Source organism: Podarcis gaigeae (genome assembly GCF_964106915.1).
Source record: "Podarcis gaigeae genome assembly, chromosome: 12".
Classification (NCBI taxonomy): domain Eukaryota; kingdom Metazoa; phylum Chordata; class Lepidosauria; order Squamata; family Lacertidae; genus Podarcis; species Podarcis gaigeae.
Genome location: NC_139688.1, coordinates 38,891,673 through 38,908,166, shown reverse-complemented (window position 1 = coordinate 38,908,166; position 16,494 = coordinate 38,891,673). Strand labels below are relative to the sequence as shown.

Here is a 16,494-nt window from a genome sequence, read left to right as displayed (position 1 = left end):
TTTATTTATTTTTTAATAAGCCGTCAGCCATTTTGAACACCTTCCTCCTGCCTTTCACTGCACTTTTGAGTGTGGCCAACTGGTGGATTCCGAGAGGGGGAGAACAAAACAAATCCAGGCCCCAATATTGCACCACACGTTTCTCACAGAACCCACAAGTCCAGCCAGTGGCCCCTTTGCTAGTAACTAACAGCACAATCCTATACATGTCTACTTAGAAGTAGGCCCCACTGAATTCAATGCGACTTTTAATCCTAGGACGGTGCCCAAAGCACATATCTTCTACCACATATCTTCTACCACATACTTAATTTAAGGCTACTAAGGTGTTAATACTGCCAAAAAAAAAAAAAAGACAGCACCAAACTACATAGTGACTGCATAAGGGCCGTTGCTATGTATAAGAAAAGGTAGCTCATCTAAGCATTTCATTATTATTTTTTACACGAAACAAGTTTTTAATTCAGATCCAGATTAACAGATGCGCAACCATCCCCTTTCCTGTAACCTCACGAGGGTCAGTGTCGGTTTAAAAAAGCGCTTTTCACAATGGCGCTTTTAAGCCGCTGACGTGAAAGTCGATTGAAGGTCTCTTAATATTTTTTTTTTATTTTTTACTCAGGACGGTCCTGAACGGTGAAGAAAAATGGGGGTCGGCGACACGCGCCCACTCCCCAACGAATAAAAAAACCCCATCCCTTTTAAAGTTTTACCTCAGTGCGGGGGGAAGGTAGGAAGTAAAAGAGAGGTGGCGTGTCTTTTTTTATATGTATCTTTGAAACGCTCTTCCTACGTGACAACGCTATATGGCAGCCCCTCTCGGGTTAAAAAATAAACCGAATAAGCGTTCAAAATTGAGGGGGGGGGGTGAGCAAATTATTAGGACCAAGTCCCGCCTTTGCCCCTTTTGGGTGTGGCGAAGAGCCGTGGGCGGGGTCTCTCTCTAGGGGCGCTTTCTGGAGCAGCTGCTGACATGTTTTAAAGGGAGGGGAGGGGAAATTTGTGGATTTGGTTGCGGTGGTGGGGTGTTTTTATTTATTTATTATTTAAAGGGGGGGAGAGAGAAAGCCTTTGTTTTCCATTTCAACGAGTTCAAAGGTTTGCCCTAGAAGATGGTAAGTTAAGTAAAAAAAAGTGGTGTTCCAAGTTCTTCAGGGGTAGCCACGTTTTTTTACTTCGTCGGTAAAAAGAATGGCTTTTCAGAGAACCGCGAGGGCTAAGTCGGGGGATGGAGCGGGGGAGGTTTCCCCCCCCCCCATCCATGTAAGGGGGAACGGGGTCCATTCGTCTTCCCTTTCGGAATCTAGCGTCGCGCGCGACGAGGTGCGCTTTTTGTGAGGGGAAGAGAGGCCGGCTCGACTCGGCCTCGAAATAGCGGCTTGGGGCGAAGGCGGCTCTCTTCCTCCTCCGCACCTATTGAGGGGTCGAGGGCTGCCGTGGGGGACGGGAAGAGAAGCGGGCCTCGAAAGGCTTCGTGGAAAGCCGTCGGAAAGGCCTCCGTAGAGCGCGAGGAGGGAAGGCGGTGAGGGGAAAAGGGCACCATTTTGTCGCGCGGCGATTTTTTAAAAAAACTTTATTTGAAGGCGCTGCCCCTCCCGCAAAACGGGTTCCCCCCTTTTGTTGGGTGTCTGGAACTGGAAGAGAATAGTCCTCTCCAACGGATCAGCTAACGCTGAATTTGAGCACGTGTGTGTTTGTGTGTGCGTGTGTGGAGTGCGAAGCGAGCGGCTCCAAACGCGCAGGAATGGCGGGCACCGCCGCTGCGTTCGTGCTGCGCACGCGCACCAGGCCCTGCCGCTTTGCGACTGAAGAAGAACGGTCTTAATTTGGGTTCGCGGCTAACGTGATGTGTCTAATAATGAGCATCGGTTGGCAGTAATATCGGGGTGCGGGGCACCTGTTCGCTGTGGTTCGCTTCTTTCTTGGAGGAAACATGTCTAGTAGTTACTTAACTCTTCTCAACTAGGAGGTAGCGGCGTGGAGGAAACTGCGAGAAGGGGCTTCTTCAGTCTGTGCAGCCTCGGTGCAAGCTGCCAATGCGAGATCGGGGGGCGGGGAGGGTGTAGGGAGCATGCACTTTTATTTCAAGGGTTTGGGATCCCAAGCAGCTCGCAAGGCTCCTAAGCATCCTGGCGATTGCTTTGCAGCCCGAGCCATCTCTTGCCCAATGAAAAGGGACAGGTAGCTTTGATCTTGTAAAGACCCCACATAACTACAGAATCGCTCGAATATTCTGTTTAATTCTTAAATCGAGGCCTTAAGATTTTAAAGAGTTTAAAATATTTTTATTATACATGTGTTGTATAGGCATGTGTTGCTTGGAGACTGTAATGAATCTACAGTAGGACCAATGTTTTTCTCTGTGCGGTACGGTACTTAAAATTTTCCAACGCAACATTCTAAAACAGTCATGTTGCAGACAAACTTCAAGGGAAGGTAAAAAGAATCCTGATGTTATCTAGAAAAATGCACTTGGTATTCTGTTCTGCATGTTAGTTTTATCCACATAGAGCAGAAAATGTCTAATAAACAAGTGTGAAAATTCTTATAAAATGGTATATAAAATTTGTTCATAGTCTGCTGCAAATCAAGACTCCCAAAACATTACCCGAGAAGAAAATGCTCAGTTGCCTGCAACAAGCCAAGGCTATGTTCTGCCTGAAGGGAAAATCATGCCAAATACCATTTTTGTGGGTGGAATTGACATTCGGGTATGTATTCTTTTTATTTTGAGCTTATTAAGATTTGTTAAAATTGGTGCATTGATCTGTCTTGAGGACTTCGGGCAGATGAGTATATGCACAATAAAGGCACAATAAGCTTTTATGGGAACTTAAGTCCAATAAGTCCAAAACTTAGGGGGACTTAATTCTGATTAGATATGCATAGGATTGCACTGAAAAACTACTCTAGCCCGGATATTACTTAAGGTCCCCTATTTGGTTGCTTTATGCGGAGGTATTATCACTAGTGCTGCTTTTAAATACATTACTCAGACTTAAGAATTTTCATCTTGCCACAATAAAAAAATAATCAGTGGCTGTCCAGAGTAGGAGCAAATGTTTGACACATTGTAATCACAAGATCTTCAAATGCAGCTGGAGAGCTAGTAGCATTACTACTTTAGTCAAAATATCTCTAATTTGGTGTTCAAAAAACTGCACAGCCTTTAGAAATGATTTTTACAACCTTATTTTCGCTTGAAGAAATATCTTGTGCTCAGGATGCATTGAAGAAAATATATGCAGTAAGCCTCAGAAACCCAATGAGAACTTTTAGGCAGTGTGCTGCCTTCTTACATTGAGACTCAGTACTTCTCAGCCTCCCTCAGTGATCATACTAAGGATAATTCCAGTTCTCTCACTCATACATGCCTTTCCCCCATTACCTTCTGTTCTTATGCTGCTGACTAAAGCTAGCTATTTTAAGTCTTGTTTAAGTTTTAAAATATCCTCAGTAGGCAGTGTTAGAAACTGAGATGAAATCTAGGAGCAAAATGGCAAAAACCTAGGTTATGGGCACAACACAGGAATGTCTAGGTGTGTTTTTTTTTAATAAGAATACAAAGCTGAAAATGAATGAACTGCAGCTAAAATATTATGTTCATTTTTCACATGGTCTAGTCCTTCCCCTGCCCACCCCCTAATATTCTTAAGAGGGTCTTCTCCAGTCTTCAGAAAGCAGATGGAAGTGGGGAGGCAGAAAAAGGTCCTCCTTTCCTCCCACTCTGCAGTTTTAATCTGAAATCTTAGGCGCAGTACTGTGCCCAGAGCTCATAAACTGCTCGTGCTAATGAAATTTCCTGTCGCAAAATGCGCCTAGAACAATGGGAGTTTTGAACACTGTCAGTCAGCATATTGCTAGCCCATAGAATAGGCATATTGGCTCCATTCAGCTTCTAGCACTTCGTTAAGCAACAATAATTTATTGTTGCTGCAGGATCATAAACTGCTGAGAGTTACTTATTTTGCTGCAAACACTTTTAAAACACTTTTGAAGCCATACTTGCTAGATTCATGATACTGCAATGATTTTCACTGGGCCTTTGTTCATATGGTGCAATGTACTTCTAGATGGATGAGACAGAAATTCGGAGCTTCTTTGCACGATATGGCACTGTTAAAGAAGTGAAAATAATCACCGACAGAACTGGTGTGTCCAAGGGGTGAGTAGATTGCCTTGATAACAGTGTGACCATTAATAAGGTGTCAGTCATACCAAATTAGCCTATTAGCTGCTAGGGTAAATGTGGATGGGGTAAGATAAGCACAGGAAGTATCAGTTGCTATTAGAGATATTAGAGATATCAGTACATCGTAGATATGTGTGAGCTGTGAATTGGTAAATCCCAGCCATGAACACTGTAAATGGTTTAGTGTCTCTGATTTTTAACTCGCGTCTTTGTATTTTATTGTAATAGTGTTTTGATTTTGTCCTGCTAAATATGTTTTCAGGCCTTCGGAAGAGATTACGTATGAGTTTAAAGTAGTCGCCTCCTGTAGAATACTGTTCTTGTTTTACGTTTGATGCTGCTGTGTATTTTATATCTGTTAAAGTATTTTATTTTTTCCCTCTGACAATTTGATGAAGAGTGGGATATAAATGCAACAAATAAAATAATACATGTGTGTTTAATCAATATTGTAAGCCACTTTGTGGGATCTTGCAGCCAAAGGATGAGATATAAATCTTCAAAATAAATGGAATTTATTAAGAAGCAATGTGGCTATCAATAAATCCACTTGTCCTTTGAGGATTACAAGAAAGTGACAATCAAATTTGATAAATTAGTGGTGTCTCTCCACCCCCAACTTTCAGGAACATAACTGCCGTCATCCATTCTTCATCTTGTTTGGCTTGGGATTGTACTTGCCTTGATGTTTTTCTTCTAGTGTATGAGGTTCAGTTTAAGTGGTGTTACTAATGCTGAAAGGTTACACTACTGTAGCTAATTTTGAATTACCTTTGCAGATATGGATTCGTGTCATTTTTGGACAATGTCGATGTACAGAAAATAGTAGAAGTAAGTTGTCATTTGGGATGTCTTATATGTGAGAATTATCTTCAATATCCAAGGGTTCAGTTCTGGTTTGGCATGGGATCAGTAAGGGGTTCAACTTGTAAAGAGAACATTGGATTAGAGTGGCTGGTCTTGGTTTCAGGTGGGATGCAAATTGACTGTTTTCAAGAGTCTCCTTTCTACCCAATATTCTTGTGTTGTGTTCAGTCTGCTATACTTCTGATTATAATTTGTTTACACATAGGTTCTTAGCCTCTGTAGAAATGGTTGCATTATCAGACATTGCTTGCAGGTTTTAAACAGCTATTGAAAAATAATGATTTATTGATAAGTGTACATCACTCCTGAATAACTGACTTTATTCGTTGAAGAAATGAGTAAGCTTCTGTAGCTGCTTCACCAGGTCTGCTACATCAAAGGTCTTTGCCCAAATAAGTTTAAAAAGAAACTCTTCTGTGGAAATCTGTTTAGTGTATCAGTACACTACCAGTGTGGTAATTTTTTTTTGTACTGTTCCGACTTTTCGCTTATTTTACAGAATATATTTGCTGCTTCCAATTTGTCAGTTAACACTTCTAGAAAAAATAAATTAAAATAGAGAAAGTACTAATTAGAATGACATACCATGAAAGCAGTTGCAGAGGCTTGTGGCGTTTGTATGTTCCATAGTCTGCAATGTTTAACCCAATTAAGAAAATGTAGGGATCTAACTCTCACATAACTCTTTTTTCAGTCACAAATCAACTTCCATGGGAAGAAACTCAAACTAGGACCTGCAATAAGAAAACACCCAAACCTATGTGAGTATCGTTAAACGTGTTCAACTGTATCAGGTGACACTTTGTAGTACCAAACTTAATGTTCTTACTTTAATTATCAGTATAAATCACAGCAATAATTATGGAATTTAAACATAAATAACTTATACAGATTTGTACCATAGTGTGTTGTTTTGCTGATAAAACCAAATCTTTTTACAGAGCATTTGTAATTCTTCCCAGGGAACAGCAGGGAAGACCTGCAGAGATGTCCCAAGCTCTGCTTGCTTGTGCTAGCCAAGGCGAAATGTGATTTTCATGGGTGTTTTCTGGCTTATTGCTAGACTCTTCAGGTTGACATAGCTGAAAGGCCCAAGCATCCATGGAGTTTTGAATCCAGAAGATCTCCGCTGGCTACCTGTCCTAAAACACTGTTTCAGAGCTTTCCATCAGCAGGAGAACCTTCAGTGATAGCTTCCTGTTTGGGCAAAGCAGGGAGGGACTGCCAACACGGCAAAACTCTCCTCAGCTGGCAGTTCCTTTCTCTTAATAAGCCCAGTGGAGAGACAGCTATATGTTATCCTAGTGCCGCACCCAATTCATATAGGTTGTGTGTTTGACTGCCTCTTGTGGATACAATCCTAAACACACTAACCAGGGAGTAAGCCTCATTGAAGACAGTGAGATTTACTACTTGGTGAACATACATTCACAAGAGTAACTCTTGTGCATGATGCAGTTCAGTGGCATATCTGCTAGTACTGTCTGTGACTTCTGTGGAACTGGAAAAATATTACAGTACCAGCTGTACAATTCCTTCAGGATAAAGAAGCCTAAACTTTTATTTTAAAATACAATACACTTGCAACTTAGGCACATTTGACTTGTGCGCATTCAGCTTTACATGCTTGGCAATTAAAAAAACACACACAATTGAAAAGGGGGTGGGCACCCAAGAAAAAAAAAACTTTGGCAGTCGCACCCACCATTGTACCCAATGTGTTTTGACTACTTGATTTTGGCTTTAGGCGCTATGCCCAGAACCACGTAAGTTGTGGGCTTACTGTATATGAAAGTTCTCAATGCTTCCCTTGTCTTCCAAGGTGCCTATCATGTGCCACCGAGACCAGTGCTTATTAATTCGCCCACACCTCAGTTCCACAGCGTTTGGAGCAACCAGGAAGCATATTTGCAGCCTCCAGCTGTGATGAGTCCTGTCACACAATATGTTCAGGTAACATTTTCTAAAGTAGGGCCTTAATACAAGTGAACAGCACTCCACAGCTATTTTATATTTGGATTACTAAAAAAAAAAAATGAATTTAAAGATTCAATGTTTTCTGTATAGAGGGTGGACAAATGTGACTTAAGCAGTACTACAAGAATAAGGGTTGTATGTTGTAACCATTACTCCTTGCTTCCTTGTCTATTGCAAAGGCTTGGAATGGGTTACATTTAGCTATTTAAATCAGGGCGTTTTTTCTAGAAAAAGAGGTGCCGGAACCTTTTGTTAGGGGCAGGGGGAGCAACCAACTAAAGTTGTCTTCATGTAGGAGGATAACTCTTCTTCGCCCGCTCACGGTGGCAAAATAATATAAAATGCTGCTGCCTACATCACACAGCTCCAAGTGCCATGGTGCCTCTACAGCACAGCACCGAGCACTGTGACAGGGAACAGCAATGCTACAGAGGTGCCGGAACTCAGTTCCAGTTTGTTCCGGCTGAATGCCCTGATTAAAATACTTCTGAAAAATTACATGAGAACTGGCAAACATAAAATGCACGTGGGGTAAAGGCTTCATTCTCTTGACACAGAACATTCATGTAGTTTGTGCCTCCCATATGACATAAACTGTTAATCTAAACCCAAAGCTGCTAATCTTCTATATTTACATCTTTCCAGAAGCATGTAAATCTTCTAAGTTGTCTATCAGGGAAGGTGGGATTCTCGAAAAGAATTATTTCATATGGGGTGGGACTCTTTGTACAGTAAATAGCTGTACAACAACCTTTTTACCTTTTGAAACAAAGCTTTCTACTAAATTAAATGCAGCTTTGAATTTGTCATAACTCATATGTTCCTCTTAACTAGTCAGTTCGCTCAAGACAGCAGCTGTTTTGTGTGGTGTCTTGCTATTAGAGCTTCAGATACAGTTATGTTTGCAGGTCCTTTCCACTTCAAATCTGATTTAACTAAACTTATCTTAGAACTGTGGAGACATATATTTGGTTTAAACATAAACAAACCAGCAGTAACCTCAGGCTCACATCCTCCTCCCCTTTACATGTGGGGGTGGAGATTTAAAGCTTCCTGTCTTCTTCTTGTTGTTTTTTTTAAAAGAACTTGTGATTTGAGGAAAATATTTGCCAAGTTTGGATGCAGCAAGAAATAGGAAGTTTTAAATAACTTAAGACGAGCTCTGCTGGATCTGGTCAAAGACAATAGCACTCAAGTTACTCATGATTCCCAACAACTGGTATTAAGAAGTATACTGTCTCCTGTCTCTATGCATGAAGATGAAGAGGATGCATGAGGCTGTGCCATGGTTAACAAGTCATTGTCTGCAATTGGGTATACACCACACCATACATTTACTAGCTAACCTGGCACTTTGCCCATGATAGTTGCCTTGTAAGAATATACTTTTGCCTAACAATAGGGGTTTTTTTTAACTTTCAGGCATATCCTTATGGGTCACCAGCTTTATTAATTCAGCAACAGGTACCTGTAGGGTTTCAGCCTGCTTACAACTATCAGGTTTGTGTTGAAATCCATTTCAATTCTACTACTGACATGTGAAAGCCAAGCTTGATTAAGCCTGATCTCTTTACTTTTAGATGAATACTTAGTTTAAATATGTCTGGCAGATTGTTCAAATTGATTTGGATTTGTGCATAAATGGCTATAAAATGATTTAGATTTGTTAATAAGATTTGCTATAAGAACAGTTACCAAAATGGAAGTAGTCTTGAGTGATGTGGTGGTAGTATATTGGAATGGATATTTGATTGAATTTACCTTTGTGGTCACTGAGCTGCTTTAAGCATAGGACCTTTTTTCAGTCTATTGTAAATAATCCTGACAATACTTACAATAAAAGGGCAGTATCCACATTAAAAAGAATAAAATGTTGGCTGCAGTGAGGCATGTCCTGCTACAAAGGCAAAAGTCCTTGCGCCAATGGGATTACTTAGTTGGATACCACCCTTGGTGCCCTATCCTTGTCCAGTTCTGTCACTGAGATGGCTTGCTTGCTTCTCTCTCCTCCTCTCGCCTCTTTGAAGAGATCATGTATTCTGTTTATAGTACTGTATCCAGCTTGTGCAAATCCTGATGCAACATCTTCATAAACTTGGTGAAAATACATTCAGATTTCTGCTCACACATAGCATTATTGTGAATCTTAGGACTGACATTTTAAAAAAACACTTTGAGGTAAAAAGATTTTTTGAAATAAATAAACCTGTTGAACTGTCTACTGCTAAAGGCTGCTGCATATTGAAACATCTTATTTCTTTCTTAAGGTTCCACCACAATGGCCACCTGGAGAACCCAGAAACTATATTGTGCCTCCGGTAAGAGGGTCACACCATGTATTTAAGCTTGAATGATTAAGCTAAATTGACAAAAAATAATTCAGATACTGAAGTACTGCCACAATAATGTCTCATTAAAAATGGAAGGATTTTTCTACAGTGGAAGTGAGTGCTGAAAAAGGTTCCCAGTCTGTTTTTCGGCAGAGTGCTGAAGTTGTGCATCTGGCACATGTTAAGATTAAGAGTTAAATTTTAGATCCCATCCTTTACACTAGACATTTCAAGAAAGCCACAAAAATCTATCAGGCGTGCATGAAGCGCATAATTGAATTTTTTCCACCTCCACTCCCTCCTTCCCCTCTTCCTATAAATTCCTGTATACACGTAATACTCCTGCTCTATTATGCCTTGGTCAGACCACACCTGGAGTACTGTGTCCAGTTCTGGGCACCACAATTTAGGAAGGATAGTGACAAGATGGATGGAACGTGCAGAAGGAGACGACCAAGATAATCAAGTGTATGAGGAATGGTTGAGGGAGTTGGGTATGAAATTCCTGCATTGCAGGTGTTGGACTAGGTGACCCTTGTGATCCCTTCCAACTCTGCAATTATCATTCTATGAAAATACTTTTTACTTATGGTCACAAATCTATGCAGATACCCATTACTATACATTATTTCATATCTGTAATAATTTTTGTATATATACTTCAACATAACTTTGTTAATACATTCAGAACCATTTATCTGAGTTTTTATTGTTTTGTTTTAATTTTATGTAATTATTCCATGTTATACGCTTCAGTGTTAACAAAGATACAGTTCAATCCATGTTAAGAGTTTAAAAATAAAAATGAATAAATACTATGCTATCAAAACCTGTGGGATTGGTTTGTTGTTTATCTTCACTGACATGGTGACTACTGGTTCTATGGTTGCTCCTATGCCAGCCTAAGGTTATAGCTACTTTAAGAATAAGGACAGAACTTTCTGATAGCTGCCACATTCCTATTTAATTATCCTATTCTAACTAACAAGAGAGCTTACTTTGAGGTGTGTTAAGGATGCATAATAAAGTGACTGTCCAGCACCTCATAAATTATCTTGCCACCCTCAATATTTACAACAAGCACCATAGAGAAGTAGAGAGTGATAGCTGTAGATTGGGGGCGGGGGGGGGGGGATGATGGGTTCCAGGAGATGCTGAGGCTGGTAGGGTAGGTGTGCTGTGCATAGCAGTGTGTTGTATTATATTTACTGGATGGCCCATCCAACCATTTGAGCTTTTAACTGGTGTGGGAGCAAAAGGTCACGATTTCATATAATACCTTGCCTATAATACTTCCATTTGTTCTGCACCTGGAATAGATAGTGTCAATTTATATTAACTCTTATACTTCGTATTTTACATAGGCTTATACCATGAATTATGGTGGTGATTTGGAGGTAGGCGCAGAACAGGCAGAGTGTTCTATGGCTGAGACTGCACAGTCCTGTGGAAACAGTCCACAAAAGGTACCCATGATTTCTTTCAACATCCCCAAAGGGAAACGAGAGATAAGGAAATGCAGAGTATGAAAAGGGTGGGTGGGTGCATTGCTTCTCTTTGTTCCTGAAGTATTTTGTGGCCAAAGGTGAATAGAAATACTTGAGTTAAATGAGAAAAGGCTGCTGTCTTGCTTCATTCAGCATCTTGGCCTATGCTTGGCCTTTACATTTTAGCATTCTCCTATGAGTGAGCCCATTGCTGCAGAAAGTAGCATGGCAATGATAATTAAAGCAATGTGGCCTAAATTCGTTAGCATGGGATTCGTATTTCTGCTGTTGGAGGTCCTTGGCCAGACCAGAATCTACTTGTTTCTTATTACACAAGATGATTAAATGCCTCAAATGGGCAGGAGGCTATAGTAGTATTCTGCCGAGTAGAATGTTCTATTCCAGAGAAACTTTTGACTCCAGCATGGTTTCTCTCTTTCTCGCTATATATATATATATATATATATATATATATATGCTTTCGTAGATTTTCACGGGTACAGGAATGCAGGTTTTGGTGTCCTCGGGTGTCTTCCCGTGTAAAAGTTGGGGTGTCTAGGCGACGTTTCGACGAGGTCTCACTCGTCATCTTCAGGCTGGTGCTTTCGGCTTCTTGTTACTGGAACAGAGCGGGATCTCAATGTTTGAGTTCCTATAAATACTGTAGAGGGGGTGTGGTGTCTAGCCTCCAATGTTCTGGGCAGAGAGGAAGTTCCCAGGCTAGTGTGCCTTTTCTTCTTTTGTTCCTTAATTACTTGAGAGATACCTTGAAAAAAAAAAATAAAAAAAAAAAGAAGAAAAAAACTTCCTCTCTTTTCCAACACATGAAAGAAACAGGACACGAAATTAATTTTGCAGATTCCAAATTGCTCTTTAACACGGAACATCACCACAAGAGAATAATCATGGAAGCCATCGAGATAGAGAAACACCCTCACAACATGAACAAGCGTGACGACACATCCCGCTTGCCAGACATCTGGAAATTAGCCCTCCCCACAAAAACTGACACCAGATCCAGAGGCACACAGAACGCCAACACCAATCAACCACACCAGACCCAAACCCAGACCCTCTCCACAGATGAATTACTGACACCATCCAGTAGCCAATCCATGGTGGCACCTCCGGATGCTGCACCCCCCTGCAATCCCTACACAGATCTGGCTGACACAAGCCACAAAACCACAGCTCGCCCCTATACACGAAGCCAAGCCAAAGCACAACTAAGTGCAATACAGCCATCTTCTCAGGAAAACTCTTCACAAAGTTCAAGAGGTCAAGACACAAAGACTTTAGCAACTAATCCACACCTAATGACCCACCTAAGTGGTACTCAGGATATCACTCAAGAAATCACTCAAGGTATCTCTCAAGTAATTAAGGAACAAAAGAAGAAAAGGCACACTAGCCTGGGAACTTCCTCTCTGCCCAGAACATTGGAGGCTAGACACCACACCCCCTCTACAGTATTTATAGGAACTCAAACATTGAGATCCCGCTCTGTTCCAGTAACAAGAAGCCGAAAGCACCAGCCTGAAGATGACGAGTGAGACCTCGTCGAAACGTCGCCTAGACACCCCAACTTTTACACGGGAAGACACCCGAGGACACCAAAACCTGCATATATATATATATATATACACACACACACACACACACAGTGGTACCTTGGGTTAAGAACTTAATTTGTTCCAGAGGTCCGTTCTTAAGCTGAAACTGTTCTTAACCTGAAGCACCAGTTTAGCTAATGGGGCCTCCTGATGCCGCCGCGCCGGCAGAGCACGATTTCTGTTCTCATCCTGAAGCAAAGTTCTTAACCCGAGGTATTATTTCTGGGTTAGCAGAGTCTGTGACCTGAAGCGTATGTAACCCGATGTACCACTGTATATATATTTGCCATTTTGAAGTTCTATGTTTGAAGTTCTAATGTTGAGGTGGGGAATGTGTACTTCATATCTGTCCCCTGGATGGTGTATGTACTTAGTTTGTGTAAATATTCACAGGTCAGCAGTATGCTACTATTTTGCTACCTCTGAATTTGGAGTTGTATTGGAATTTTGTCCATAGAATTCCAGATCAATCATTATATTTATGTAACTTTTAATCATAGTAAAAACTGTGTTCATTCTGTCCAAACTCTCTGTACCCCTAAGCAAATGATACATTGGGGTTGTAAGTTATTTTTTGTTCTCTTCTCTGTCTTTCCCTCAAGGGACGCAGGTGGCGCTGTGGGTTAAAGCCTCAGCGCCTAGGACTTGCCGATTGAAAGGTCGGCGGTTCGAGCGGGTGCGCTCCCGCTGCTCGGTCCCAGTGCCTGCCAACCTAGCAGTTCGAAAGCACCTCCGGGTGCAAGTAGATAAATAGGGACCGCTTACCAGCGGGAAGGTAAACGGCGTTTCCGTGTGCGGCTCTGGCTCGCCAGAGCAGTGATGTCACGCTGGCCACGTGACCCGGAAGTGTCTCCGGACAGCGCAGGCCCCTGGCCTCTTGAGTGAGATGGGCGCACAACCCCAGAGTCTGGCAAGACTGGCCCGTACGGGCAGGGGTACCTTTACCTTTTACCTGTCTTTCCCTAGTTGCTAGTTCTAGAATGCAGCAATCAAGCAAAAGTTGATTTTGATAATGTTATTGTTGGTAGGATCTACCTAATCAAACAAGACTATTTTCAAGACTGCTATTTGGGACATAATTTATTTAACGCTAGGAAATCCTCGCTGTAGGTGAAGGGTATTTTTTTAAAGAGAAGGAATGGTTTTAATAAAACTTTCATTTTGTGTTAGTGCTGTGGTGTCTTCCAAAGTGGCTACTAGAAAGGTTACGAAAACAATAAAGATCTGATTTTGGAAATACCAACCTTTGCAGCAAAGGTCTTGGTACAGACAACTTTATTTGTTTTTACCTATGGTGTACATACTGTATTGAAAATAAACTAATAAAATGTAATTACTTTAGAAATCTGTGGACCGAAGCATACAGACGGTAGTTTCATGTCTATGTAACCCAGACAGCAGATTGAGGAACAATATTGTAACTCAGGAGGACTATCTTAAGGTATGAATATGATTGCAGACTACTAGAGGAGATCACATCATTAGGGCAGCAACTCTTAATCACTTGAATTTTATTAATTTGTTGAAGTGTTGGGTCAACTAACTTGCATTCAGAGTAGACCCATTTAAATTAATGTATCTAAATTGGTCATGATAATTAATTTTGATAGAGCTATTCTGGGTAAAAGTAAGTTGAAGCCAACCTTTAAAGCTTACTTCTGCTCCTGTTTGGGGCCTAGAGAAATCAGGATAATTGCATGTTCTGACTGCAGACTTGACAGTGACAACTACAAATAAGCACCTGCCTTCATAAGCCTTATTGCTGCATTTTAATTTGGCATTGAAATGTTCTTACTAAATACAACTGTTTAAGCGATGGTAGGGCTGGGCAATAAATGGTTGTCAACATCATAATATATCACCAGGTAAATATCTCTATATATCACAATATATATCTGCGGTGGCAGAAGGCCTTGCTGGGGCTTCCCACAGTGGCAGAAAGTTCCATCGTACCTGCCTGTGGTTGTGGAGGGTGCACCGCACTTCCCTGCAGCAGCAGAGAGCCTTGCCACGCCTCACCGTGGTGGCAGAGTGTCTCTTCGTAGTTGCAGAGGGTGTGCCACACTTCCCCCAGCAGCAGAGGGTCCTGACTCTACTCCCCACGGTGGTGGCGGGAGGAGGGTGTGCCGTGGTTCCCTGCAGCAGGTGAGGGGCGGTGGTGGAGGGCTTTAAAATGGATTCTGTGCATGCATAAGCCCCTTAGGTTAACTAAACTTTCTTCTACTTTCTGGGAGTAAGCCTCATTGAATTAAGTAGGGCTTGCTTGTGAGTAGACACACATTTGCTTGCACTGCTTACTGAAAAATGCCCTATGCATCATTCTCACATAGTACCCAATCTCCCATTTCAGCATAAGGCAGCCAGCTAAATCTTTCCCCCCACAGAAGCCCCCCCACAAGCCCTCTTCCCACCAATTTCTCCATTTAGCAAGTAAGCAAGCAAGCAAAAAGATAGTCTCCTTTAAATAAATAAAAAGCTTCCTTTTTGATATGGAGGAAAGCTATTTAGGGGAAATCAACATAAACGCCACCAGATAATAAAAATAAAAATAAATATAATAAATATAAATATAATAATAATGATGATAATAATAATAATAGTAATAATATAAATTTATTTATATCCCGCCCTCCCCAGCCAAAGCCGGGCTCAGAGTGGCTAACAACAGTAAAATAATACAGCATTCTAAAATCAATTCATTATAAAATCAGTTCAAATCAAATTAATAAAATTAATAAAAATTCTTCCCCCTCTTTTTTTCACTGGTGGGGGTGTGAGGGGAAAAAGAACTTTATGGAAAGTATAATTGTGCTCCAATTTCTCTCTTTTCTTTCTCCCTCCCCCTTGCCACCTTTGTAGGAGAAAAGGGCACATCATTTTAGAAGAAGCAGAGCTGTACTCAAATCCGTTTGATTAATGACACTGACCTGAAGTGCTTCATCCATTGCGTTTAAAAGAGAGAGATTACACACACACATATATAAAAACGCACTTGACAATTATGTAGCCTTACTGGCAAAAGTTGTTTCAAGTTGGAGTTTGTTTGAATTATATGTTATCTATTTCTAGACATGTTAGAATGTTGTGTGTTTTCTATTTCTAGAAGTGTTTGTTTTACCTTGTCTAGATGTTTCACTGCTCTAAATTTCTAACCAGAAAACCTCTTGAGTTCAGTTTAAAAAAAGAGTTAAGTTGTGTTTATTCCTAAGCTTTAAAATATGTATGTTTCTGCATGTTGGCAGTTGCTTCTAACATTTTAACTTGTACCTTCAGTACTTTTTATTTACTTCCAGCTCACACTTAAAAAAACGAAGTTTTTTTTGCCAGAGGTATTTTTAGAACTGTACTTGAATCAGGTGAAGACATCCAGTTGCAACTCAATTAGTGCCAGAAGTACATAAGTACAGTGTTGCCTTAAAAATTCAATCAGTGGGGACTTCATTCACTGTGTGTGCTGCTTAGTTTTATCAGTTTGAGAACTGATAATTAAAAGTGTACTCAAGAATGTAACTTAACGGTATTAATTATACTTGGTGAGTTGCACTTTTTTTTTATACTGAGCCATCTTGGCTAATAGCCATATCCTAAAATTGTGGAAAGAATGAGTACTATACAGTGTGATCTTGTGCTTTTTAAAACTGGTCACCAACTTTAAATCAAAGAATTTGTAAAACTGTTTAATTATGTAGACTTTAGTTTTATATGAGAAGAATTCCACAAAATAAACTCTTTGAAGTGGATTTGTTTTGTGATTGGCTATCAATTTCAGTGAATCTTGAAAACCAAGGGATAACTACAGCATGTTAGTAGTACTTTTACTTTGTCTTAACACAGTTACTGCGTGGGTGAAACATAAGAATGATTAAAAATTATTTAGAATTCATACATTTCTCCTCTAACCATGGGTGTTGCCAGGATTTTTGTTGAGGGGGCAGGCCTTTTGTTAGGGGAACCTCAGCTATTTTTTTTAATTGATTGGGGGGGCAGCTGCCCCCCAGCCTTCCCTTGGCTACGCCCATGCCTCTAAC

At 40.8% G+C, this 16,494-nt stretch overlaps 2 protein-coding genes across 4 annotated transcripts in view; one reads left to right on the top strand and one right to left on the bottom strand.

Moving 5' to 3' along the window:
• Positions 1–842, bottom strand: part of PLCL2 (phospholipase C like 2) — a 137,621-nt gene extending 136,779 nt beyond the window's left edge. The window contains exon 1 of the mRNA XM_083705585.1: positions 714–842. The gene's annotated coding sequence lies outside the window, so the exon portion shown is untranslated. The remainder of the gene's footprint in view (positions 1–713) is intronic.
• Positions 570–16,206, top strand: DAZL (deleted in azoospermia like). Of its 3 annotated transcripts, none has more exons than XM_083706075.1 (11): positions 570–730; positions 2,577–2,711; positions 4,074–4,165; positions 4,972–5,023; positions 5,754–5,820; positions 6,882–7,012; positions 8,459–8,536; positions 9,304–9,354; positions 10,731–10,832; positions 13,809–13,907; positions 15,326–16,206. In XM_083706075.1, exons 2-11 carry the CDS (start codon positions 2,673–2,675, stop codon positions 15,377–15,379), a joined length of 765 nt encoding a protein of 254 aa, XP_083562201.1. In that variant the 5' UTR covers positions 570–730; positions 2,577–2,672; the 3' UTR covers positions 15,380–16,206. The 3 variants fall into 3 exon arrangements, with proteins under 3 accessions (XP_083562201.1, XP_083562199.1, XP_083562200.1); XM_083706073.1 differs by lacking the exon at positions 570–730 and adding an exon at positions 915–1,115; XM_083706074.1 differs by lacking the exon at positions 570–730 and adding an exon at positions 1,340–1,522.
• Positions 16,207–16,494: the final 288 nt, after the last annotated feature.

Coding starts and splice junctions, on each gene's coding strand:
- DAZL (XM_083706073.1), top strand. Junction 7,013..8,458: donor CTGTCACACAATATGTTCAG/GTAACATTTTCT, acceptor TTTAACTTTCAG/GCATATCCTTATGGGTCACC. Junction 8,537..9,303: donor AGCCTGCTTACAACTATCAG/GTTTGTGTTGAA, acceptor TTCTTTCTTAAG/GTTCCACCACAATGGCCACC.